The sequence below is a fragment of the Ursus maritimus genome, unplaced genomic scaffold (genome assembly GCF_017311325.1).
Source record: "Ursus maritimus isolate PB19 unplaced genomic scaffold, ASM1731132v1 scaffold_8, whole genome shotgun sequence".
NCBI classification, from domain to species: Eukaryota; Metazoa; Chordata; class Mammalia; order Carnivora; family Ursidae; genus Ursus; species Ursus maritimus.
This window is the reverse complement of record NW_024426996.1, coordinates 16,001,652-16,028,557: the sequence shown is the minus strand read 5'-3', so window position 1 is coordinate 16,028,557 and position 26,906 is coordinate 16,001,652. Positions and strand designations below refer to the sequence as shown.

Here is a 26,906-nt window from a genome sequence, read left to right as displayed (position 1 = left end):
TTGTTGATTCATTTCTCTTAAGCTGTCTGTTACTGAGTGGTGTTCCGTTTGTGTGATGGCCTGTCTCCCCTCACTCCCCCCCCCCATTCGTCAGCCTATCAGTAATGGCCAGGTGGTGGATACATGTCAAGAAAACTAATCACCTTCTAACAGGATTTGGAATGGAATTAATGCGGATCTTGCGCCCTTCCTGTTCCAACTTTAGCAACCCAAGGTTCTCGATTGCTTAGAGATTAGCTGGTTGGCAACTGCACCCCGTGACATTTTAGGGTCTGGGTTCTCTCTCTGGACCCTAGGCAGTGAATTTTGTGAGATCCAATACTCGAGTTTCTAGGAGACAGAGCTTGGGTTTGTGACTGAAACTGGCCAGTCCGTCCCAGGACACCCAGTGTTTCCGCATCTATTTTCAAGGTGATGACACTGGGCTCGAACGCCGCGAAGTCAACAAGTCCATCCTGCCAGACAAGTTTCTGCTTCTGGACGCCTGTGAAGCTCCGGCACGCCGTGGTGTACCAAGCTGATGCGGCCGTGGAGTCATTTCAAGGGGGTAGTGTGTAGCGCTGTCAATAGTTACCAGGCGTCTTCGGGCAGTTCTTCCAGCCCTCTCGGTTGCTCGGGAACGAGTCTACAAGTTCTCAACTTCACGGCTAAGCACCGTGCTCGGCAGTCCTCCACCTTCTCGCTCCTCCCCTTTTGTCCAGCCCGCGCCGCTCCCACCTTTTCTCAAGGCCCCCACCTGCGTGCGTGCAGAGACCGAGGTGGAGCCGGGGGGGAGATCGTGACGTCACCCCTCCGCGAGGGAGGCGGGGCTGTGGGAACCGCAGTGCAGCGCAGAGGGGCGGGCCGGGGCGGGGCCTGCGGCGCGTGACCTGGCTGCGGGAGGCAGGAACCCAGAGAAAGGTGTAGGGGGGCCGGGACCAGCCCGCTCTGGAGTCCGGAGGCGGGGCGGGGAGTGCCGGGGCTGAGGCGGCGGGCGCCCGGTGAAGCGCTAAAGCGGGTCACGCTTCCTCCTTCCCTCCCCGCCCCTTCTTCTCCTCCCACCTGGGCCTCTGCGTGGAGACGCGCACCTGGCAACCGGCGGCCGTTCTCAGTCGCGTCCCCGCCTTCTCTGCTCGGGCCGGGCGCCCCGAGCCTGCGCCGCACCCCGAGCCGACCCGGCCCCTGGCGCTCGCTCCTCGCCCTTCCGGCGGCGCGGCGCTCGCTGGAGGCGGCCTCGAGCGCTCGCTCGTTGATGCCGTTTTGGGGGTGACCCGGCGCGGCGGCTGCGCCTCCATGGTGGGGGCGTGTTAGTGGCCGCGGCTCTGCCGGACGTCGAGTGCGCGGCTGCGGGGTGGCAGAGCAGCCAGCCAGTGAGACCCCGCGCGCAGCTCGGGTTTCGGGGCGCTGGAGGAGGCCGCCACGGCCGCGCGGGAGCGGGAGATGTTGGAGCTGAGGCACCGGGGAGGTTGCCCCGGCCCCGGGGGAGCAGTGGCGCCGCCACCCCGCGAGGGAGAGGCGGCTGGCGGTGACCACGAAACCGAGAGCACCAGTGACAAAGTAAGTGGAGCCGCGAGAGGCGCACACCTGCGCCCGGGCTAGGTCCTCGTTTGGGCCGGGACACTTGGGAGCCAGGGTGGGGCCCGAGGAATGTGTGGTGAAGCTGAAGGCTGCCCGCTCCGCCTTCCTCCGGCCTGGCATTCTTTCCTCCTTCCTCAAGTGGGGTTGAGAACCCGGGCACCAGAGATGGTGCGTTTCCCAGGATGACCACGACTGCTGCCCAGCATAGCTGGATGATTCGACTTGACTACAATTCAGTTTCTTCCCATTCCGCTTCCCTTCCCTGGCATCTGAGGCCGAGGATAGAATCAGGACGGGAGCTGGCACCCTAGGAGCTGCCACCTAACACCTCTTCTCCATAGAGGAGCAAAGTTGGGAAGGACTAAAGTTAAAATATGCACCTTCGTTTCTAACATGTCTTTGGATCCTGACGCTGGAAGCTTGGCTTGCCCCATCAGCACTTTTTCGTTTTCTCTGCCCTCTCCCGGTATGATAGATTTGGGGGTGGGGGGTTGTTGAGAGTATCATGCACGTGACACAGTTGTAATCCTCCAGCTTCTTTTGAGTCCAAGACAGCGCATTTCTTCAGTCTATAGTGGATTTTTTTTTAAAGATTTTATTTATCTATTTGACAGAGAGAGAGAGACAGCCAGCCAGAGAGGGAACACAAGCAGGGGGAGTGGGAGAGGAAGAAGCAGGCTCCTAGCGGTGGAGCCTGATGCGGGGCTCGATCCCAGAACACCGGGATCATGGCCTGAGCCGGAAGCCGAGGCTTAACTACTGAGCCACCCAGGCGCCCCTATAGTGGATGTTATTTGACCTGACGTGGTAATTCCTGAGGACTTTTAACTCCTGTTCAATTTAAAGGTAGAAAAAGAGTCAAAGTTTGGCTTATTCCATAATACAGTGATCAAACTAGGGATTTTGGGAAAACAGAGCACTTTTATGACCTTTTAAACTAGATGGTTTAGGAAATTGGGCCAGAGAATAGACTGTTTCGTAAAATCTGTTTATACAATTCCATTGTATTTTAGAAGCTCAAAGCTCTTAAACTATTCCTAGAAACATTCTTCTTTAGAAGAAGCAGGTATTGCAGTTTGAATTACAGAAGTGAAGTGGATTGCCCAAGGTCAAGTCAATGGCCTTTCTGAAGTAGAACGTGTTTCCTGATACCCTTTCTTCTGGTTTGTACACACTCACTGGCAGTTCTGATTTGGGGAGGGCTCCACCTGCAACCTGATGTTGATGAGCTTGATGCAGCTCAAGTTTCAAAGCCCTGGTAGGAACATCACAGGATGTCATGAAGTAATAAATTTAACAGTGATTTTAGGAATGAAACTTTAGAATCAGTGGGATGACAGATCCTTTTATTTTCTACCCTTGATAACAGGAGGAATAAAATGAGTATCTGTGATAGAACATATGTGTCAAGGAATTACGCAAAATATAACAGTTTCCAGTTACTGAAGGTTGGTGTTACAAAGCTAGAAACAGTGGGCTGAGAATAGTCTTTGTGAAAACTGCCTTGGAAACTAGACCAAAAATAGAATTAATTAGGTTGGGATTTGTTTTGTTTTAGCACTGGTATAGTTTAGAATCAAGGAAATACCAGCTTCCCCATGTTGACTTCCTTAACCAGCAGAAGCTAACAAGCTTTTAATAAGAGAAAACATGTTCAGGAAGTCATGCATAAAATAACTTTTGAATGAATTTAGTTTCTTAACGCCCTAATGTATTTAAAATGGAAACGACTGTGATTTGATTTAACTCATTAGAACTGTTGTCTGTGACTGGGTTACCTCACTGCATATTTATTTATTTATAAATACCGCACTGTTGGTTTTTCACTAATATGTACCCAGCTGGATTTTGTTTTCTGGGAGAAGATGTTGCCATAAGTAACCCAGTCTGTTAAGATTCCTTAGACAATGATGAGCATTTTCAAACTGTCTAAAGTATCACTGCACTTCCAGAGTTTATCACAAAGAACTCTTTTTTTTTTTTTAAAGATTTTATTATTTATTTATTTATTCGACAGAGATAGAGACAGCCAGCGAGAGAGGGAACACAAGCAGGGGGAGTGGGAGAGGAAGAAGCAGGCTCATAGAGGAGGAGCCTGATGTGGGGCTCGATCCCAGAACGCCGGGATCACGCCCTGAGCCGAAGGCAGCCGCCTAACCGCTGTGCCACCCAGGCGCCCCAGGAACTCTTGACTGGGCAAGTTCTGAGTCATTGAACTCTATCCCCTATCTATCCTTTCTTATCAGGGTTATATTTGAATGCACCTATATTTTCAGGTCAAGGGCTGTTTTAAAATCAGTTTGCACATCAGATGCTGGTTAATATTTCGTCCATTTAAACTATTTAAATCCCTTCTCTGTTCAGGTAGAAGTAAAGGCAGAACTCTTGGGGAATTAATGAAGTGGAGGAGGTGCATTGTATTCTGCTGTTATAGTACACTCCTGTGCCATTTTGTAGTCTTTTTATAATAGTGTTGTTAACATGACATTCTCATTGTTCAGGACCAGGAGACATGCTGGGAGAAGGCTCTGTGCTGCAGAGAATTAGCCAGTGAAAAAGTGTGTCTTACCTGCAGGGGCGTATTTCCAGTTGTTAAATGCTGGAGTAATACTTGAAAGATGACAAGACCAGTCCCTCAACCTCCCAGGAGACATATGAGTTAAATTTATTAGAAGCCTGAACAGGCTCATTGTTAGCATAGAGGGCATAGTTGGACTCTACATTGGAGACAACAGGAAAAACTTTAAAGAGGAAGTGAGGGTTGAGCTTGAAATGAAAAGATTTCTGGGGACTCATCAGTGTGCAAGAGTTGGGGGCAGGGCGTTCTAGGCAAAGGGCATGAAGAACTGTTTCTTGAGTCAGCATTCTAGGCACAGGAAACTGAAATTAGTTTGATAATCCTGGAACATAAACTGTGTATGTTTGGGAGGTGAGGTTGGGAAATTCAAAGTCTTGTGGAGGAGGTTAGGCTTTATTTTATGGACCCTGGGAAGCCACTGGAATGTTTTTACAGAGGCATTAGCCTATCACTCTAGCAGCAATCTGGAGAAAGTGTTGGAAGTGGGAGATACCTGCTGCAAAGGAACCAGATAGGAGTGTATTGCAAGCCTGATAGATCTGAAATGATGAGGGCTTGTAGTAGGGGCAGGGAAATAAGTGTGGAGAGAGAATGTATATTTTAGATAATTGTTGTGGGACCTAGACTAGGGTGATTAGAGTAAGAGTAATACAGGAAAAGCCTGCTGGCAGACATACTTTGATCTATAACTTAAGATATTTTAGGGGAAGAAGCAAAAATTTGGGGGTAGTTTTGCAGGTTGAAAGTGAGCATGAGTGAACTGGGCTGGGCAGGGTTTGTCATTTTTTTTTTTAAGATTTTATTTATTTATTTGACAGAGAGACAGCCAGTGAGAGAGGGAACACAAGCAGGGGGAGTGGGAGAGGAAGAAGCAGGCTCCCAGCGGGACAGGGAGCCCGACATTGGGCTCGATCCCCGGACTCTAGGATCACACCCTGAGCCAAGGGCAGATGCTTCATGACTGAGCCACCCAGGCGCCCTGGTTTGTCATTCTTTAAAATAAGAGAGATGATTCAAGGTGGTGATGGAAACTGAGATGAAAGGTCAGGTCTGGAAATGTCAACTTTTGATTAGAATCTCAGAGAGGGGAGAAAACTGAAGACCGGACCTTGGGAGTTGTAGATGTAGGGAAGGAACCAAGATAATGAGGTCCTGCGAAGGAAGAGGGATTGCTTAGAGGATATCATCAATAGTATTTAGGAATAAAGGTGAGGCATAGAACACTGAGTTTGGCAAAAGATCCTAGTAGAAGCCAGGTTTTAGGTTGAAGAATATGAGAAATGAAGTGCTGGTGGTTATTGTCTGGAAGGGGCAGTGAAGGAGAGTACATGATAGCAGCTAGAGAGGATGTTCAAGTGAAGATTTGCTTTTTCAAGGGAGAGGAGAAGGTATTTGAATGAAAGAAGTCAAGGGAGAGTAAAGATGCTGAAGAGGATGGACAGCCTTAGAAAAAAGGAAACAGACATGGTGTGGAGAGTACAGAAGGTGAGGGTATCCAAGGAAAGGAAAGAAGGAATGGAGGGTGGATGTAGAAACATTTTGAAAAGCAGAAGAGGGGAGATCAAAGTGTTTGATGCTTTTGCTTTTTTAACTAGAATCTGAGAACCACGGAGCTTCAAGGGATCTTAGAAACAATTTAGTTCAACCCAATCTTTATATATATTTAAAAATAATAAACTTGGTCTAGAGAGTGGTTGTTATTGCCCAGAATGGCCTAGAGCAAGCAGCAGAGCTGAGCTAGAAGTCATCTCTGACTGGGACCTGTTTGGAGTGTTACTTTAGGGAGTGTGATGTGAAATGACCAAGAGGCAATTAATAGAATTATCACTCAGTGAAGATTCAGTTGAGCTAAAATAACACAATTTTGTTATGGATCAAATTAGCATAGTTCTTAACTCAGTAGCAGTATTGGTCATAGTAGTTGATGCTTGTAGAGTGATTTAGAGTTCACAGAGTACTTTCACATTATCGGGGAGGAAGACTTTCCTCTGCCCTTCAAGGTCCTCCTAGTTGGAGTAAGAATGAAATTGACATAAGACAGATTAACAGGAGAAAATATTCATTTTGTATGTACAGGGAATCAAAATAGACATGGAAATTCCAAAGACAGGCAACATAAGGTATACATGGTACATGAGGAGAAGGGGGTATATATGGTATATAAGGAGAAGAGGAGTAGGGATCTGGGGAGGGAAGGAATGCAATTTCACAGAAACATGAAAAAGAGTCAATGTTCGGTCAACAAAATGTTTGCTGGGCCACTGAGAAACAATGGGACATTGAGGACTTTGATCAAATAGGCATAGCCAGGTTCCTCCGTATCAGACCTTGTTCATAGTATAATATAGTTATCTGTGGTGATAGCTCTCTACCTGCAGCAAGTCCTCGATCTAAATTCTTTTTAGGTGGCTGAGGGGGAGATAAAGAGCTTTTCCTGAGTCTGCTGGGTTTTGATTGCTTTTAATTCAAAATAATCTTCATGTCAAAGTGGCCCATCTTGGGGCTGCCTGCTCTTGGCTGGCCCCTGTAGCATTGTACTTTACTTGTTCTTCACAGCGACTGTATGTGTTCGGCATAGCCACCATTTAATAGCTGAGAACAAGAAAGGCACTAGGTGTGATTTCGACCTGGGAATGCCAGGTCAAAAATGCCAAAAGAATGAAATCAGCAAGGCCAGATTGAAGTGGATGACCACAGATGAGGGTAGGCGGGGAAATGGACTGAAGGCCAAAGTGGGTTATTGAAGCTCTGGATGAGCTGAGAGGGATTGAGCAGTTGGAAGTCAAGCTAAGACCTGATTCCTGGACCAAAAGTGGGAGAGAAGGGGGTGCACAGGGAAGTTGTGGCTAGTAAAGGGGAGCACATGTGAAATAGTGTGCTGTAGGACAAGGTCCCTGGTACGCTTGTATGAGAGGCTGCTCCTTCAATACGGATTTTGGTTTGTGAGGTTGAGGGTGACATTCTGGGCAGTTAATTTCTGTCCTTCCCCATTTCAGATGAGTGTCGTTTCTTTTGTAAATAACTTTAGTATTTTTTTTAAATAAACTTTTAGCTTTGGAACTTGTGTTTCTATGAATTCTTCATTTTGGCACACTTCTCTATGGGTTGTCTTGGTATCACCTGTAAGTGGTAATAAACATTTTCTTTCTTTTTTTTTTCATTTAAATCTAGGCCATTAATAAATACTAATATTTAAATATAGACATCTAGAATACTGTTAACACTGATACTCCCCAATTGTTGATCAATTGTTAGTATTACCACCTAAGTAATTTTCCATGATTATTTTGTCATTTGCAGCATATTCATTTTATTTAACAACATTTTTTGAATGCTGGTTCCCCAAATATCACCAACCAACCAATTGATAAGACAAAGGTGAGTTTATGGCTTTCTGCGTTGAGGGAGAACAGCACCTCAACAGAGCTTTGGCAGAGTCTTGGAGTGGGAAAGGCAGGGTTGGATTTTAGTGAGAATTGGAAGTTTGGCTTGAAGCAGGTCTTTCAGTGCAAGGGCTTGTTTAGGACTGAGTAAAGATCACAAATAACAGTTTGGGTTTGGTGGCAATAGCCATGTAATGATTTTAAGACAAGGGTTCAAGGAATCTTAGAAAGAAACTTGTTTGTTGATGCTTCCTATTAAAGAGTTGATGTGTGTCTCAGAAGTTCTTTTGGTGAACAGTGATCTCCAGATCGAGTGTCCAGGAATAATACAGTTATGCTAATGCAGACAGTCACATTTTAAAGTCATGGTAATGGTAGGCAGTAAATTTTGGAGGTGAGAGAGGGTACTTTCTTCTCCTGTCTTTAAATTATTCTTGGGACATCTAAAGAATATGCTGGTGTCCCCATGTGAGTTTTTACTTAAACGTTTGTGATCTTGTCTTTAAACAGTTTATTTTCTTAATATTTTGAGAAATTTTATCATACAACGTCATAAGTTGCATCAGGCTTTGGGTGTGTACTGTGATGGACATTTTGATGCAAACACTGTTTTGTTTATCATAAATGTACTGGGGGAAAGTGAGACAATTTAAAGTAGTACTCTGGAAATTTAGCTCATATAGAAAAATTATGCCGTGTACATACAAAGTATGATTCTCCTTTATGTTTAACTATATGCCTTTTTGTTAAACATCTTCACATGTTTCTTCGTGGATGGCACAGCTAAAAATGAAGGTTTTTTTCTGTTTGTGTTTACTCTGTGGTTGGGAATGTCTTTTTTAAAAAGCCGGTTTTGAGTCAGTATAAGGAAAATAGGTCATTTAAGAATTTGTATACAGACACATTTCATGAGGCTTGGCTTGCTTCTCTGCATTGAGTAAATCCTTGTTGGATGCCTATTATATTTGAGGTTCTGATTAAATGTCATCTTTTTTGTGACTCTGTACCTTTGAGAAAAGGGGTGAGGCCGAGATTTGTTTGTTGCTCAATGAGTAATTGTAGAATATATAATAATTTCTTGGACTGTGGACTTTAACTGTATGGAATAAAGGTAATAAAGTAATTTATGGTTTGCAAAATACTCACTTGTATATAATGCCAATTTGAATCTCTTAACAATTGCGTAGACAAGGGAAATAGCCTTAGTTTACCCCTGAGGAAACCTAAATTCGTTTCCCAAGGTCACATGGTATTAAAAACTGGGATTTACCCTAAATTTTCTGAGTGAAAAAATGTAAAGGAGAAAACTAGGTATGTGGTCCTAAATTTATAAAATTAATGAAAATATTTACTTAGGAACTTATTTATTTATTTATTTATTTATTTATTTATTACTGTTACCACTTTGTGTGATTTTTTAAAAAACTAATTTGGCTTTTCTGAATTTGGTTAGAACCTTTTAGCTGAAAACCTGTAAATCTGTGATTTTAAGCAGCTAAATTCAGATCAAACAAAATAGTTTCTAGGGGCCTCTGGGTGGCTCAGTCCATTAAATGTCCAATTCTTGGTTTTGGCTCAGCTCATGGTCTCAGGGTCATGAGTTTGAGCCCATGTCAGGCTCCACGCTGGGCATGGATCCTGCTTAAGATTCTCTCTCTTCTTCTCCCTCTGCATCCTGCCCCCCCCCGTTCCCCCCCTCCTTGTGTGTGCACATGTGCACATGGTCTCTCAAAACAACAGCAAAAAACCCAAAATAGTTTTTCTTTTCTTTCTTTTTTTTTAAAGATTTTATATATTTATTTGACAGAGAGAGAGAGAGAGCGCGCGCACAAGCAGGGGAAGTGGCAGGCAGAGGGAGAGGGAGAAACAGGCTCTCCACCGAGCAGGGAGCCTGATGCAGAACTCAGTCCCAGGACCCTGGGATCATGACCTGAGCCGAAGGCAGACACTTAACCAACTGAGCCACCCAGGCGCCCCCCCCCCCAAAATAGTTTCTTATTCACTTATTTTGTGATTGATTAGGAGAAGAAATCATTTGTTTTTATTTTACAGGTGTTTATACTTTGATTCATTTAGTTGGGAAATGTTCCAGAAGCTATTTAATGAGAATGATGTCACATTTTGAAGTGACTCCAGAAAAGGAACTAATTTCATTAGTGACCAATTGGTTGTTGATCATATGCCAAGTTTAGTTATCTTTCTAAGTGTTTACTAATTTTCTTATCCACAGGGAGAGGTCAGAGTGATTTTTCATGTCATGTCATTGAATGTTTGTTTGCTTAAGACTCAGAGCTATCCACACTGTAAGCTTTCCTTTAAATATAAAATTGGAGTGCACAGGAAGGGAGAAACAAGAGTCAAGGCCAGGATGAGGAGCTCACAGCAATGGACATTTAAAGTTCTTTTGTGCTAACTTGGTGGCTAGAAAAGCAGTGTTGCTTTTCTGTTTCCTGGCTATGCTTGCAGTCCCTTTTATTTGCCAGAGCCTATGGCCAGCTATTGAAGAGCTTTATGTAAGGCTGATGAAGCCAGTCTGACTTCATCATCTGTCTGGCCCAGGTGGGACCAAACCTTGGCAGTTAAGATTGGGCTCAGTGCCACCTTCCTATTCCAAGCAGGTTATTTGAAAACAGCGTATGCTGTGGGTCAGCAAATGTTTATTAAGCTCATCTGAGACTTCAAATTTTACCTCGAAATACACAAATCCAGATCTGGAAAACAAAATTAGAATCCTCTTTCAAGGCTTGGGCTTTTCTTTTCACCCACTTACTGTGTTCATACTTGAACTGTTTCTGTGTTGTCTTTGAACGACCCTGGGGTGCCATTCATGTAGGATTTAATGTAGATGGTGCCTTCTGGAATTCTGCACATTATTATTACTTATAATAATTTATATTGTTATTAATAAATATAGAACTGGTACAAAAGGGTCATGATTGTAAGGAACCCCTTAGGCACCTAGCTAATCACAGCTTGAATTTTATATTCAGTATTTCCGTCTCTTGATAGGTTTACAGCATATTTGCATCCCCAAACAGTGTATTGCTTAGTTTTGAATCTTTTCCTAGCTTTTTATTATAAAAGTTTCTTTTTTTTTTTTTTAAGATTTTATTTTATTTATTTATTCGACAGAGGTAGAGACAGCCAGCGAGAGAAGGAACACAAGCAGGGGGAGTGGGAGAGGAAGAAGCAGGCTCATAGCAGAAGAGCCTGATGTGGGGCTCGATCCCATAACGCCGGGATCACGCCCTGAGCCGAAGGCAGACGCTTAACCGCTGTGCCACCCAGGCGCCGCATTATAAAAGTTTCTAATGTAGAAAAGTTAGAAGGCTAGTATGGTGATTATCTGTACGCTCAGCACTTAACAATTGTTAAGATTTTGCCAGATTTGCTTTATCTTGCCATATATGCATATGCAAATATTTCGTTAATGAACCATTTGAAAATAAGTTGCAGACCTCGCAGCTCTTCACTTCCAATATTAAATCATACATCTCTTAAAGACATTCTCCTTTGTAACCACAATACCATTATCATATTTAACAAAATTAATAACTTTCTTATCTACAAACAGTCCATATTCATATTTTCCCATTTGCTGCCAAATGTGTTTTTGAGATTCCCCTCTTCCTCTGCCCTTTCCCTTCAAACCAAGATCCAAACATGGTTCATCCTTTGCAGAAAATACCCAAAGACAGGTTGTTGTTACTGTTTTTAAATAAATGCTGTTTTATTTTTATTTTTTTATTTTTTAAAGATTTTATTTATTTATCAGAGAAAGAGTTTGGGGGTGGGGGAAGTACAAGCAGGGGGAGTGGCAGGCAGAGAGAGAAGCAGGCTCCCTGCTGAGCAAGGAGCCAAATATGGGACTCGATTCCAGGACCCTGGGATCATGACCTGAGCCAAAGGCAGATGCTTAACTGACTGAGCCATCCAGGCATCCCCAAGGACAGGTTTAATCACCCTTAGTGCATATACTTGCTTTTCCTTCCAAAAGGCAAGAAGAGCTGTAAGCATTATTTCTCTCCCTATGGAGAGCCCAACACTAACATGATCTCAGATAGAATGCAAATTTGTGATGATAGTAATATTTTACGTTTGAATACAATTTCTCAAATTTCTGAGTTCTTTTGTATTATCCCACGGATTTTGACTTCAGGGATCTTTATTTTTAATTTGGAATTTAACACTCATATAAATGAGACATAGTATGATTTTAATGTATAATAGAATCGGGTGTCATTGGGGGAAAATCAGAATGAGCCAAAGTTTTAGCAAAGACTTAAACCAATAATTTTAAAGTGCTTTTGCTCTTATTTTCTACGTGTACTTATACTGTAGAAATTAAATTTACAGGGTAATAAAGAAACTTATTTCTTCAACTTTTAGCCATCATTTCCTAGACACATTTTCATTAAAATTTAGTATTTGGAAAATAGTAGTCCTTCGTAGTCAGAAGCCTTCATTTTACGTAAATAAATGCATCTGAGTTTCCACGCGAGGTAACTTGGCCAAGACTACTCAGCTAGCAAGAAAAGATGAGATCTTCTTATTTTAATCTTAAAAGTTAGCATGAGTTGACAGACTCAATTCATTCAGCACATATTTATATCTGTCTAATAAATGTCAGCCACGGGGCAATTCGTCTGCTGACTTCTTGGGATTCAAGAGTGAGGCCAGTAAATGGTATTTTTTCTTCTCACAAAGGCTATGGACTCCTGGAAAATGAAGATAAGCAAACAAATAACTTTAAACTAATAGGTAAAAATTAGGGAGATTGTGGAAACACAGTTGAAGAGCAGCTAACCTGGAACTGGGGGTCAGGGAAGACATTTCCAAAGGAAACAACCTTGAAGCTGAGGTCAGAGGGTGAGTGGGCAGTAACTAGGTTTGAGAAATGGGAAAGAGAAGATTGGAACTGGGATGAGACCAAAAGAGAAAGTATACAAGTTGTACTTTGTACATAGAACAAACGTCTGGATTCAAGAGAGTATGGCACTGTGTGACAACTGGGGAGTCATCAAAGAGTGGCTGGAAGAGCAGGGTCCCATCATGAAAAACAGTAAAAGCAATGCTAAGTAGTTTGACTTTATCCGGTGATGTTGGGCTGTGGAGTGGTAAAATCAGATTTGCAATTTAGAAAGATTCTTTTTATGTTGAAAATGAATTAGAGGAGCGCCTGCGTGGCTCATTTGGTTAAGCGTCCGACTCTTGATTTCAGCTCAGGTTATGATCTCAGGGCGGTGAGATCTAGCTGCATGCTCAGTGTGGAGTCTGCTTGAGATTTCTCTCTCTCCCTCTGCCCTTCCCCTGGTTGTGCAAATGTGCACGCTCTCTCTCAAATAAATAAATCTTTTAAAAAAATGAATTAGAGAGTGCTGGATGGAGGGCGGGGGACGAGCTACGTGAGAGAGGGTGATGCTCAGCAAGGATGGAGTGGTGGGAGAGGATGGAGATGGGGGAGGATGAATGACAGGCTTGGTCCTAACTGAATGCGTTTTGGTCAAAGGAGATGCAGGTGTTAAGCTGATAACCAAGTTTCAAACCTGAGTTAATTGTTGAACGGTTTTGGTGGTGGTGTTTTTACCTGAGAAGGGAATACAGAAGGGGCAGCAGGTTTGGTGTGGAAAAGATAGGTCAGTTTGCTTATGTTGAATTTCAGATGATGTTCATGGAAAGCCCACCCGCCTGGAAATGGCATATTGGAAGCTAGAGATGCAGGTCTGTTGGGAATTGTGAGTTCGCAGAGAGATGAAGAGGCAAGCTACCATGGGATCACCTGGTAGGTGGTGGGAGAGAACAGGGCCTAAGAGGAAGAGTGGAGAATCATCATCTTTAAATTACAGGCTTGAGAAGAAGCCCCTAATTTGGTTTTCTTAAACATTTTAAGTTCCTCCATTCAGCAGGCACCATGTTTCATGGCTCTGGTTGACCATTGTACTACTATTTCCTTTTTTCCCAGGATCTCCAATCACACTCATTTTCTTTGCGAGTTTTCTGTCTTTGTGACAGAGGATCCATACAAGAAATACAGCAACACAAGAGTCTGCTATTCACTGCAGTATTTGAGTAACATTGCTCTAAAATGTCATTATTTTGGAATTATCTTTCATTCTTTAGTTATTAGAATGGAATTGAAGAAGCCTAGTTAAATCTTAAGTGTTTCATTTTGTGTTTCTCTAAGGTATATAAATTAGAAATCAGAAGTTTATAAATAATAAAAATAAAAGCAGGGCAGCTATTTTGAGAACGTGTGCATGGGGACGGGGGTTGTGGCATGTCACCATTATTGCCAAGTAGACTTGGAAGTGGCTTGCTGAGAGCTTTAGTGTTTGGAGGAGCACAGTTTGTATTCTAGTTCAGTGCTTTTGTGGGAAAACCAAAGGCTGAGTTTCTTAACCAAAGGGCTGAGTAATTTGGCTTTCTTCACAGTAATGGAGTAGAAGTGGAATTAGTGCTGGCAACTTCTGATTCCTAGTCTAGTGCTCTTTTGGCGCATGGTGATGTTGCCTTAGGGAGCCACGGCCATTAGTCACCATCTCTACTACTGCTCACACCACGCCTACAACACTGGGTTACTGAAGTTTAAAAAAGAGTAGCAGAGAAAAGGAAAAAAAAAAAAGTGGTGGGTTCCATTGTCCTAGATGTCAAAGACCTGCTGGCGAGTCAGACTGACGGCAGATGCCCTGAGATTTTCAGGGGATGTTCTGTCTGGTGGTTTATTAGTCAGTATCTCTCTCTGTTTAAGCTGCTTTGGGGACAACTGACTCAGTCACAGTGGGAATTCAGCATGTCTATTTCGTTTGTCATTTTTGGTATGATGACACATTTAATTTAATGATTATTTAATAAGAAAGTTATAGTTAGTAAACAAGTTTATTATTGCTTTATGAAAACTGAATATACTCCCCCAAGGCTAACCTTTTATTTGGTAAGCTACTTAATGAGGAATTGGAAGACTTGGTACAATCATAATCATACCTTACTACTTCTTTGACTTTACTAAGGCCTCAGCATTCTATTAAATGCTTTTGTTTTATGGATGAAGAAACAGGTAAAAAGGGTGCTGAAATTTACCAAAACTTTGTTGCCCACGGGGACGGAGCTGGGTTTGAGATTCCTGAACACTCTAACTTCCTAGGCACTCTCATTCCTAGGATCACTTCTGGCTCAATGTTCTGCTCAATGCTCCCTCTACTTGTATTCACCTCCTGTGAATATTCTCTTCCTCCCCAGTTCAGCCCCTTTTGCCTCAGTTTCCCCCTCTGTAAACCACTCTTCCAAAGCACATGTATGTGTTGCACTCTTTACTCAAGGTTGCTGGGGGTGGGGGGTGGGGGGTGCAGGAGAGGGAAAGACATAGGAGTGGAAACACGTTACAGCAGAGCAAACAACTTTAAAACAACATCAGGCAGCTCTGTTCTTTTTTTTCTTTTTTTTTTTGAAGATTTTATTTATTTATTTGACAGCAAGAGAGCATGCACAAGCAGGGGTAGTAGCAGGCAGAGGGAAAGGGAGAAGCAAGCTCCCAACTGAGCAAGAAGCCTGACGCGGGGCTCGATCCCAGGACCCTAGGATCATGACCTGAGCCGAAGGCAGATGCTTGTCCGACTGAGTCACCCAGGCACCCCAGGCAGCTGTGTTCTCAAAATTCCTTGGCCACTCTAACCCTGGAAATTCCACAGTGACCACCTTTGTCTAAAGGCCCCAGCGTACACACACAGCTCCTGTACATGTACTCTTAGAAGGCAATTTGGGTTTTAAAACTTTATCAAAAATATTACCATCAAAGCAAATGCTTTTGATCATAATTACTTATCAGTAAAACAGAGATGATAATGTCTGTTTGACCTGCTTCACTGAGATTGTCTCTTGAGGATCTAATAAAAATGAAGGAAGTGAAAAATGCTTATATATACACATAAATTTATAAAATCCTATGCCAGTAAGATTCTGCATTTATTGTTGATGCTTTGATTGTAATCAAATAAAAAAGGGACTGTGCACAGTTGATCAGAATTTACATGGAATTAATACCATGTTTTCCCAGTTAAGTAGCAAAACAACAAAAATTTGATTCTTGTTGATAAATTTCTGATTTAGATACTATGGGAAGTTTCTATTTGTGTGTTTTGTTCAAATTAATCCTTTATATTGATAGATTTTAGCTAAAATCATGAAACTTTCCTAACGGGAGTACAACAGTGTTTGGTTATTCAAGATAAGTTAATAGTTGTTTCTTTGCTTCGAGTTACATAACCGAGATTTGACACACTGAGCAGTAAATAAATGCGTTGACAAGCAAGTGCTTTTTTTTTTTTTTCCAATTTTGCAAAGTGATTTTCCTTTTTACTTAATTTTAGGAAACAGATATTGATGACAGATACGGAGATTTGGATTCCAGAACAGATTCTGATATTCCAGAAATTCCACCGTCTTCAGATAGAACCCCTGAGATCCTCAAGAAAGCTCTATCTGGTTTATCTTCAAGGTATGATTGGATGAAGATGACTGGAATGGGTGCTCGAGAGAAGTTGTGAGGTTATTCTGGTTGATGTCATACATCTCACTTTTTCTAAGTTTTGGAGCTGTGAAAGAGAAGGCTTATACTTTTTCACCATACGTGAGGCATGGTACTAAGTGCTTGGTGTACATTCTTTCCTTTAATCCTTACAGTCTTGTGAAGTATGAGGAAACCAAGTCTGAGAGGTTAACTGGGGAAGGTTTCAGAGCTAGGAAGATGCAGACCTGGGGCTCTTGCCCTAATTTGTCAGATTTCTCAAGTGAGTGATCCATTTACCAGATCAGGTTACCTTTTCTGGTATTGGAACATCGAATAAAGAAAATTCCATATTCTCTGTTCCCTGTTTTTCAAATGCCAGATAGAAATAGGTCATTTTTTTTCTTTTAACTGAGTTTTAAATTATCAGCCCAAACTCTGTAACCCATTACCATTTTATGTTTGCTATAGTTTTGAATGTTTGGTCACCACCAAATTTGAGCTACTCTTATATTGCCCTCCATTGTATGCTTTACTAATATGAATTATAAAATTTATAAAAGCAAAATAAATATAAGCTTTTATCCTGATTAATGTGTGAAATCTTAAATGTTGGTATAGAACAGTGTTTTTCCAGCTTTTTTGACTGTGACACACAGTAAGAGATACAGTTTACACCACATCCCGAGACACACAAATGTGTATTTTAACTGTTGCAAAAATATTATAAAGCAGTTCTCGCTATTACTGTGTGTGATACCCTCTGATTTCTTTTGTTTGATATTCTATATTGAACAAAAATGCTGGATGTGACTTACTAAGTTGATTTGACTACCCAAAGGTCGTAACAAAAAACACTGGTTAGTCATATCTAATAAATGTAATATAAGTTTTTCTGTTTTTAATTCCTAGCAGATAACTGTATTTGAATAGATTGGTTCAAACAGAAGTTTTCATATATTTTTAACCAATAGAACAACTTTTTGCTGTTCAAGACGGAAAGCATGATTATTATTTTGATAGTTCTTCATCTCAGTTTTTCCGACCTCATTCACAGATGTACGTTTGCTTTAAAATCTTATCAGGTCTATCTCAGATCTGAAATTTTTTTTTATTAATGTTATATAAGAATGATGCTGGATTCCTGTGTGTCATCTATAGTAGATTTTCCTTAATAATGAGGGTTTTTTTTTCCTGGCATAAAGTAACAGTAGCAAGTAATAGCAGCTGGTATTTATTGAGCACACGCTATGTGCCAGGCACTACTCCAGGCTCTTCACACACATTGGCTATTCTCACAGCAACCCTGTCACACAGGTTCAATTGTATAAACCTGTTTTATACATGAGGAAATTGAGGCACAGAAATGTTATGTGCCACGGGTCATGCAGCTAGTAAGTGACAGAACCACATTGGGACCCTAGGTGTTGTGCTCTGTTCATAAAAGAATTGGTTTTTAAAAATGAACAATAATATAACCAGTTTCAGTCTTCTCAAACTTTGCCCTAAAGGCTACATGAATGTTTCAAAATCTATCTTATTTTAGGCTCTTTTTAAAATGATCAGTCTTACAAAGATTTAGAAGTTGTAGATGCATGGGATTAAACATACTAATTACATTTTAAAAGTACATGAATTGCAGGGGGAAGAGTCCTATAATCCTTCCCCCAAAATACTGACATTTATAATATTGTAATATCTACTGTTCAAAGCTTTTTTTCTTATGCATTGTGCATATATGTGTGTGTGGGGGGGTGTATAATATAAAAATGGTATTGTACTGTTTCCTACCTATTTACATTTTCATTCTGCAGTTTTAGGAGCAACATCATTAAATATGCTTAAATATTTGTAATGACTGCATGATATGTTCCATTGTATGACTGTAGTTCCATTTACTCAACTAAACGGTTATTGCTGGGCATTTAGCTGGTTTCCAAATTTTAACGATTAAAAACAAGTCTGTATTAAGCGTTTTTCTTTGTAGCTAGGTTAAGATTATGCTCATTTTTAAGTCTTTAATATAGAATATCAAGCAGAGCATAAGCTGTTGAAATTGGAAGAGGCCTGAAGGTTTTCAGTCACTTGGCAAATTGTCCCAGTCTGTTTTGTGACTTGTGTGTGGGTCTGTGTGAATGAATAGTCATTACCAGTTAAGTCTGGTTGTCTGTTAGTGAAGCTCTCCTTAAGCTATCAGTCTAGGTTAGTAGTTCTCATCCAGGGACAATGTCTTGACCCCCCCCCCCAGACTACACGAGTGGACATGTGGCATTTGATCATTTGTGGCATTTGAGACATTTTAGGTTGTTAAGAGAGAGAGCGCTATTAGCATGTAGTGGGGAGAGACCAGGGAGGACGTTAAACATCCTGCAGTACACAGAACAGCTCTTCACAACAAAGAATTCTCTGGCTCAGAATGTTATTACCACTGAGATTGAGAAGCCAAGGAAACATCCAGGCATAGCCTTATACTTGGTGCTCTTACGCTGTATGATGCATTTTTCTTCACTCAGGAACTTGCACACTTCCTGTTCACTTCCTTCAAAAGCTGATAGATGGATTTTCTCAAAACTCTTTGCCAGATGGTCCACAGAATTCTTGCTCATTCTTGACGAGTATCTCTGTATACCAATTCTTGGCTCAGCTGAACTGCCTTGCCAGCCCAGGTTCTTGATGACTCATGATGTTTGTGCCACTAGGAAAATAATTTTTTTAAAAAATTGTCATTACTTTTGAAATAAAAACCACTTAATGTTTGTCGTAACAGTAAAGCATTGTACATCTCATGAACGATTTGAGCAATTAGTGTATAACTACTTTAGATAATCACTTTTAAGGATACTGCTTAATTATATACTTTTTAGAAATCTCATTTCTAACTTATGTAGGTCCTGGAGACATGAGACTTGAATGCAGTTCTCCTTTACTGATTCTGAGTTCCTTTTTTCAAAGCAATCATGAGGTGATGACTTAGACTCAAAATTAAGACTTTTATTAATGTGATCATGGTAGTGTGGTAAACGAAATCAAGAATTTTGAATTCAGAGTCAGGCTATCCTCTGGTTTTTAGTAACAGTGTTTTTTTATCCCTCATATCATGCTCTGTTTTGAATTTAGTGGTTCTCTCTTAAAAGATGACTTTCTGTTGCTGCATCAATGGATATATATGTTATATTTAAGTATATTCTTTTATGTGCTTACCTTAGTATTAGGTATTCTTAGGAGATTTGGGGAATCTATTAGAATAATCAAGGGAGTTAACTCTTTGACCTTGTTGGGGGAGGGGAATTTTTCTGGAAGGGGGAAAAGCCATATAAAAGATAACCAGATAGGATATGTTCCTTGAGGGCTCAGGTTATCAGTTACCAAGGAATTTGTGGATGATATGAAGAAAGTAGGTTTTCTGTTTAAGATCTCTGGTTCTCAGCAGGTACCATCCTCTGAAGTTCAAAGCCAGACATCTAACAAAGGAACATACGGATATTGGCAACATTCACCTGGGGACTGATTTTTTTTTTTTAAGACTTTATTTATTTATTTGACAGAGAGAGAGACAGCCAGCGAAAGAGGGAACACAAGCAGGTGTGGGAGAGGAAGAAGCAGGCTCCCAGCGGAGCAGGGAGCCCAATGCGGAGCTCGATCCCAGGACCCGGGATCATGCCCTGAGCCGAAGGCAGACGCTTAACTCCTGAGCCACCCAGGCGCCCCAAGGGGACTGATTTCTGACACTTACATACTGTCCTCTTCTGTAGGTTCTGAACAATTCCGAGTCTGAGGATCAGTTATAAAGGAGAGCTAAATATGCTTCTGGGTTTCATGCACACAGGACAGGATTATTATCAGGAGACTGGGTTTTGGTCCTTTACCTCTGACTAGCTCTGTGACCTAGCCCAGTTCCCAGTCTATTCACTAATCCACAAAGAGTTATGTCTATAAAACTAAATGGAACCTTTCAGCCATAGCATTTTTTGATTCTCTGCTCACTTCAGTTCTGTCCTGAAACTTACAGTCTCATGAGAAATTTATGAGTCTACATAGTTTGTTACACAGTAGAGGGAAATAAAGTCAGGTAAGTACAATATGGCCACCTTATGAAAAACCTGGGAAGCTAGACGAAAGAGTTTCAACTTAATGTTGTTGGCATTTTAGATCTTGAGTGAGGAAATGACATTATAAAAGGGATATTTAAGAAATATCTAGACTGGGGCACCTGGGTGGCACAGCGGTTGGGTGTCTGCCTTCGGCTCAGGGCGTGATCCCGGCGTTGTGGGATCAAGCCCCACATCAGGCTCCTCCACTATGAGCCTGCTTCTCCCTCTCCCACTCCCCCTGCTTATGTTCCCTCTCTCGCTGGCTGTCTCTATAGCTCTGTCGAATAAATAAATAAAATCTTTAAAAAAAAAAAAAAGAAAAATATCTAGACTGTATAGGAGAGTGGTTGAAAGCAGGGAATGTAGTCAATACTTGATAAATGGATGAAGTCAGCTAGTATTTCTTTTTATAGACAGGAGGGTGAAGGCCTGTGTTTAGAACACAGCATATATATGTTACTGTACTTTAAGGTGAACCCAGATCTCTTGTAACATAATGTCAATGTTGTCATTTGAATTAAGAGAAATCAGAGAAGTCTTAAAGGAAAACTTTACTGTGAGTTCAGTGTAAAATGAGTGTAGAATAAATAAAACCAGGAGGAAGACAATTTTAGATTCAGAAATGTTCATATATAGGTATTATTAGAATCCTTTCGGTTTTACACAGTGGCAGCTGGCATTTTTCATAACATGGCCACAGAAAGAGTGACAATATTTGTAAAGTATGCTGGGGATGAAGTGTGAGTGTCCCGGGTGTGGAGGGAGGGCCACTGGGCAAAACCCCGGCCCTTCTGGCAGCCAGAGGACCGAGGGAGATCAGGCTCAGCCTAGCTGGGCAGACGGCAGAGCTCTGCTCTGAGGAACACGCGGAGGCCCAAGGGTGAGGAAGCACTTTTGTACTTACGGCCCTTGTCCCTAAGTGAGGAGAGCCAGCAGCACGCTTTGAGCACTAGAAGGAGATGACCGTCAGTCTGGTCTTGCCCTCAGTGACTGACCTTCTCGTGCCTTCTTCATGTCGCTGAAGTCGCTGTGCTCTGCAGTTTCACTTCTGCATTAACCTTTCTTTACTTTCTGTCATTAGAGGGCTGTGTTCTCTGTCTAAACCACCTTAATAAAATCGTTATTGTTTTTTTCCTACCCCCCCCCCCAAGGACAGAGTGACTTTTCAGAGGGCTTTTGCACCTGCCTTCTTCCCTTCCGAATGACCCTGGTGGGATGTGCACATATCCACACTGACCATCTCACTGGCTAGCCTAGTGATTCATCCTTAATCACGCTTGAACAAAAATTCCTTTCTTTCTTTGGCTAACATGATTTTTACACTTAATTTAGCTCCGAGTAAGTGAAGAGATGCTGTTTGTTTGCTTTTGGTTTTTGTTGTTATTATATAAGGTGAAGTAAGGGATTCTTAGAGTTAGGGAAAATCCATGTAAGTCTGGTGATACTGAAACCACACAAAAAAACTTTAAGAAAGAATACATTAAATACTAACTTTATAAACATTTTCTTTGTAGGTGGAAAAACTGGTGGATCCGTGGAATTCTTACTCTAACTATGATTTCAGTGTTTTTCCTGATCATTTATATGGGATCCTTTATGCTGATGCTTCTTGTAAGTGTTTCACATTTCCCTGAGTATCTCTTGCTTTGTTTTTCAGCACTGATTTGATTGAAGTAATATGAGCCTGTCATAAAAAAGAAGGTAGTTCATGGTTTGGTAACAGCAAATTTAGTTCCCTTAAGCATCTTCTAGTTCATGAAATTACCTGGACCAATCTTTTCTGTTTGCAAAATAGCCATTCAGTGTGTTCGCTCAGCAGAGACCAAGTATGCATAATAAATACATTTTGCCAAGCGTTGAATATTGCTAATGAGTTCACACACACACGACTTTATCGTATAGGACTATTAGCTAGATTCTTCACTTCAAGGAACTCGTCTAATGGCAGAGATATAGAAGTGACCATATGAGTAAATAGTATAGTACGTAAGTGGGTGAGTGCTGTGATAGAACTTGTTGGTTGAGCACAGTAAAAAAGTATCTAATCCAGCCTGAGAGAGAGAGAGAGAACAGGGAGGACTTCCAGAAGAGGTGATGCCAACGTTGAGTCCTGAAGAAGAGACTGGACAGGGGAGGGCAGTCCAAGGTGGGGACATCAGAAACCAGACGTGGAGGTAATGAGAGAATGCGGTTTGTTGGGGGTTTGCAAGCTGTGCCTTTGGAGGGTACCTAGGGATGAGACCAGAGAGGAGCAGAAGCCGTTCTGGGCGTTTGGGATTTTGTTGTGTATGGGAAGTCTTGAAGCCAAGCAGATATTTTAAGCTTTTAATTCATTCATTTAGCACATGCTTCCAGGGTGCCTGCCATGTGCCAGGCATTACCCTAATTCGGGGTATGGGATGGGGGTGCTGAGGAAAGCACACTCATCTCTTCCCTCAGGGAGTTTACTGTCTACACTTTAAAGAACTGATCAGAAACATAATTACAAACTGCAATAAGCATTTGAAAAAAAAAGAATAAGATGCTGTGAGAGCAAGGGGGGAGACAGAAGACTTTCCAGAGGTATTCTGCCCCACCCGTGGGCTGCAGTTTGAAGCCTCAGCAGGTGAGGCGAGAGGGGGAGGAGGGGGCAGGAGGGTCACAGCAGAAGATTCCCGTGTATAAAAGCCTTGATATCCAAAGACTCATGAATACTTGAAGCCCAAAGTGGTGGGAGTGGGAAGGAGAAATGCCCTTGTTTGACAGATGCATCAAGCACTTAGTGGGTGCCGAGCGTGTTTCTCAGTGCCCAGGGAGAGCCTGCTCTCAGCCAGATGCACATGTCCCTCTTTTTTGTTGTTTCTTTTTCATCATCTGGTCTCCATTTGCCTAGTCTCTTTCGCACTCACCACCCCGATCTCTGGCTGCTCTTGCCCACTTAGATGCTTACCTGTCTGACCTGTCTGCTCCCCTCCACGCGCAGTCCTATTCACCGTGAGAAGTATGGGCGATAGGACATAGTTTTCCTTTCAGTCTGTAAAAGAATAAATAAGTTCTGAAGTGAAATTAGACACGATTGGGGAAAAAATCCCATCACCTCCTTTTTTTTTCTGCTGTTGATAAAGTTCTCTTTCTTTTTTTTATTATAATAATATTTTTTATTATGTTAGTCACCATACAGTACATCCCTGCTTTTTGATGTAAAGTTCGATGATTCATTAGTTGCGTATAACACCCAGCGCGCCATGCAATACATGCCCTCCTTACTACCCATCACCAGCCTATCCCATTCCCCCACCCCCCTCCCCTCTGAAGCCCTCAGTTTGTTTCTCAGAGTCCATAGTCTCTCATGCCCATCACCTCCTAAAAGCACTTAAAGCAGCTCTTATTAGTGCCATAAAGCCCTTTCACTTTCTTTTTGTCCCCTCATTAATTTTGTACTTCCTTGGGGATATCAGGGTAACAGCAGTGAATAAGAAATCATGTTCTCTGTTCTGTTAGTTTGTTGACATGATAAAGAACTTTTTCTTACAAAGGAACAATGGAGAGTGGATAGGACAGCTTTAATGTGAGGCTGGAAGATGCTGAGCCTACAAGCCAGATAGGCTGGTGTGAGCAGTGCCCAGGTGTGAGCCCATGGAAGAGCCACTCCTAGTTGTCTCAGTGTGAACCCACGGAGGCCGATGAGTGCCAGCGACCACCACCTGCCTCAGAATTTGGGCCTTTCAGGAGTGAGTGTGTGCAGAGCACTTTTCAGTGCTGTGTGCTGAGTGGTAGGCCAGGGGGCGAAGGGATTGGGTGATAGCAGACAGCTCTGTAAGGCTTTGTGGAGGAGGGGACCTTTCAGCGGACCTGAGGGTGTATCAGGGTGGAGTGCGCACGGTGAGCAAAGGTCTGAACGGCTAGATGTGTCAGGAAAGGGCGAGCGGTGCCCTTTTCCTGGAGCACAGGGCCTTTGAACTTGGAAAAAAAATTGGGGATCAGATTATGGAGGGCCTTGCAATACTGTGTGAAGCAGTTTGGGATTTGTGAAGCACTGGGAAGCCAGTGAAAATATTGGGGACCGTTTACATTCGTATTCCCATAGAACAGGGGCATCCTCAGTACACGGACTCAGGCCGGTTTGGGGGGCTTCCTGTGAGTAAGTTCCATTGTTCTCCAAACTAAACTGTTCGGTGTGGTAACTCGGGCCAGAATTTGTGGATGAAGGCTAGTTTTTAACCACCCATTTATGAGAAAATTCAAAACACCTTTAAAGACATCCTTGTATATTTGGATTCTGATTTTCAAAAAGAGACTGATAAGCGCACACCTAACGTGCTTGGGCTTTCTTGTTCATTTTTTTCTACTACGAAAGGGAAATACATTTTATTACAGGTTCTTCCTTTCCTCGGTGAGCTTGATCAGCGGAGAACGTTAACGATGTAGTGAAGGTAGCTTTGACCTTACTGCTCTCATTCAGGTTAATTGTACGCACGCACGCACGCATACGCACGCGCACTGTGCACATGCGTACGTACGTCGTATTTGTGATACTCATGTGAAGGAGATGTGGAGGACATGCACGCACACACATGTGCACACTGTTGGTACTCAATGGATGTGTTTTAAAGTCCTATTTATACTCATATCCCTAACTAGGTCATTTATGTTTTGAGAATTATGCATCGTGTCTAGCTTGCATTTGCTCTACGATATCAGCACTCATAAATGACTAATTCAAGAGAGTCTTATTAAAAACTTATTTCTAGGGAATGGTAGCTACTACTTTAAGATGGAGCTCATAATATGAGTAATGAATAATAAGATGTTCCTTAAAATAAAAGGAGCTTTTTTCCCTCAGCCTTCCACTTGTAATACTTTTTTAGTTGTTGCATTCATAGCTTACAATCATACTTTCTAAGTGATGGAGATACTACAGCATATTTTGATTTAAAGGCAGAGAGTATAAGAGGTTTCCCCCCTCATTTTCTTGGAAATTTCTATAGGTTTTAATTCACATTATGTAATTTAGTTTTAAATAGTTTTTTTTTTCTCTCACATACACGAGTTATACAAGTGTGTTAAAATTACTTTGGGAAACCTATCCCTATCATCAACTACCAAAACCCAGTTAATAGTGCTACTTAGTATATTTTCTTTTATCCCTTTTTTATGCTTTAAAAATCATAGTTGTAATGATAATGTGATTAGACTTTTGTATCCTGCTTTTTGAACTAAATATTATATCGAGTGTTTTGTGTTGTTCCACCGTCTTTACAACCATCAACATCATTAAAAAAAAAATTGTTTTAGGGACGCCTGGGTGGTTCAGTCAGTTAAGCATCTGCCTTCAGTTCAGGTCATGATCTCCGGGTCCTGGGATCCAGCCGTGGGTCAGGCTTCCTGCTCAGCAGAGTCTGCTTCTCCCGCTCCCTCTGCCCCTCCCCCCGCTTGTGCCCTCTCTCTCAAATAAAATATAAAATCTTGTAAAAGACAGAGCACGCATGTGTGCCAGGGAGCAGGGGGAGGAGTAGAGGGGGAGGGAGAGAGATTCTGAAGCACACTCCTCACGCAGCTTGGAGCCAGATGTGGGGCTCCATCCCACAACCATGAAATCATAATATGAACCAAAACCAAGAGTTGGACCCTTAACTCACTGAGCCACCCAGGCACCGCCTCCCACCCGTCAACTTTAATACCTTCATGGACTTAGTGGAATGGAATGCATCATAATTATGAACTACTGTGTTATTTTCAGACATTCAGGTTATGTTTTGGTTTTTCTTTATGGTAAATAACACTATCCTGAACATATTAGAATGTAAACCTTTTTCATATGGAGGATTATTTTCTTTGAATAGATTCCCAAAGTGAAAATAGGCACTTTTATTTGGATAACTCATAGAGACCATAGTTCAAACTCAGCATATCCAAATCTGAACTTCTGTTCCATCCCCAGTCATTCTGTATAAATCTGTTTACTTTCACAGAAGCCTTCCCTGGTCTTATTCCACGTTCCCCGTTCTCCCTTAGACCCCCAGTTTCCTCAACCACCAATTCCAGCCAGTTCTATCTCCTCGATGTCTTACTCCTTATACCATGGCCCTCTGCCACTGGCCCAGTTAAAGGTTCATCTACACTCGACCGGTGGTGGTATCTTGCTGCCTTCCTGTCTCTACCCTTGCTGCCTCTCCAGTCCGTTCTTTCCACCTCTCTTATCCCCAACACCTACATCTGATCATGGCCTTTAGTGATCAGCATGAACTTCTTTGTGTAGTGCTTCATACTGTTTGCTGTGACTCTGTGACCAGGCTTGTCTCTCTCTGCTTCTCACCCCCATCTTCATGTCTCAGCAACTCTGAACTTCTTGTAGTTCCCTAACATGCCTCATCCTCTCCTTTATTTGTGGTTCTGTACATCCCTCTCCTCTGTCCCAACCGCAGCCTAGCCCCAGCGCCTGCCACAGGTGTTCTGTCTGGCCATGCTTACATCCACGTGCCTGTTTCCACACAGTGTTGTAGCCACCTGTGCCCCCTTGACAGACTACCCCTCTCTGAAGACAGGTGTCCTGTGTTATTTCTCTGAATCCTCAGTAACTAGCAGAGTAGGTATTTACATATTGGTGGTTGTTTTTAAGGCTCTTAACATGTTTATTGGGCCAACAGAGTCCTACCGATGTGCTTTGCTACCAGTATTGATGGCCTGGAATATCAGTGTCTGTGTGATCACCCAGCCTGGAAGATACACATATATTTTAAGGATTTTAGCTCTGTTCTTTTGAATCCCCCGTTTTCTCTTGTTTTCCAGTAGCTCTGTATTGATTCTACTTGCAAACT

General features: G+C 42.2%; 1 protein-coding gene across 1 annotated transcript in view; it reads left to right on the top strand.

Annotated features, from left to right (window-relative positions):
* The first annotated feature begins 1,001 nt into the window (after window positions 1-1,001).
* The window catches only part of CDS1 (CDP-diacylglycerol synthase 1), a 58,324-nt gene continuing 32,419 nt past the window's right edge, over window positions 1,002-26,906 (top strand). Inside the window, exons 1-3 of the mRNA XM_008693361.2 lie at window positions 1,002-1,536; window positions 15,882-16,009; window positions 21,624-21,720. Of these exons, the coding sequence (XP_008691583.2) occupies window positions 1,420-1,536; window positions 15,882-16,009; window positions 21,624-21,720 (342 nt within the window). The 5' untranslated portion in view covers window positions 1,002-1,419. The remainder of the gene's footprint in view (window positions 1,537-15,881; window positions 16,010-21,623; window positions 21,721-26,906) is intronic.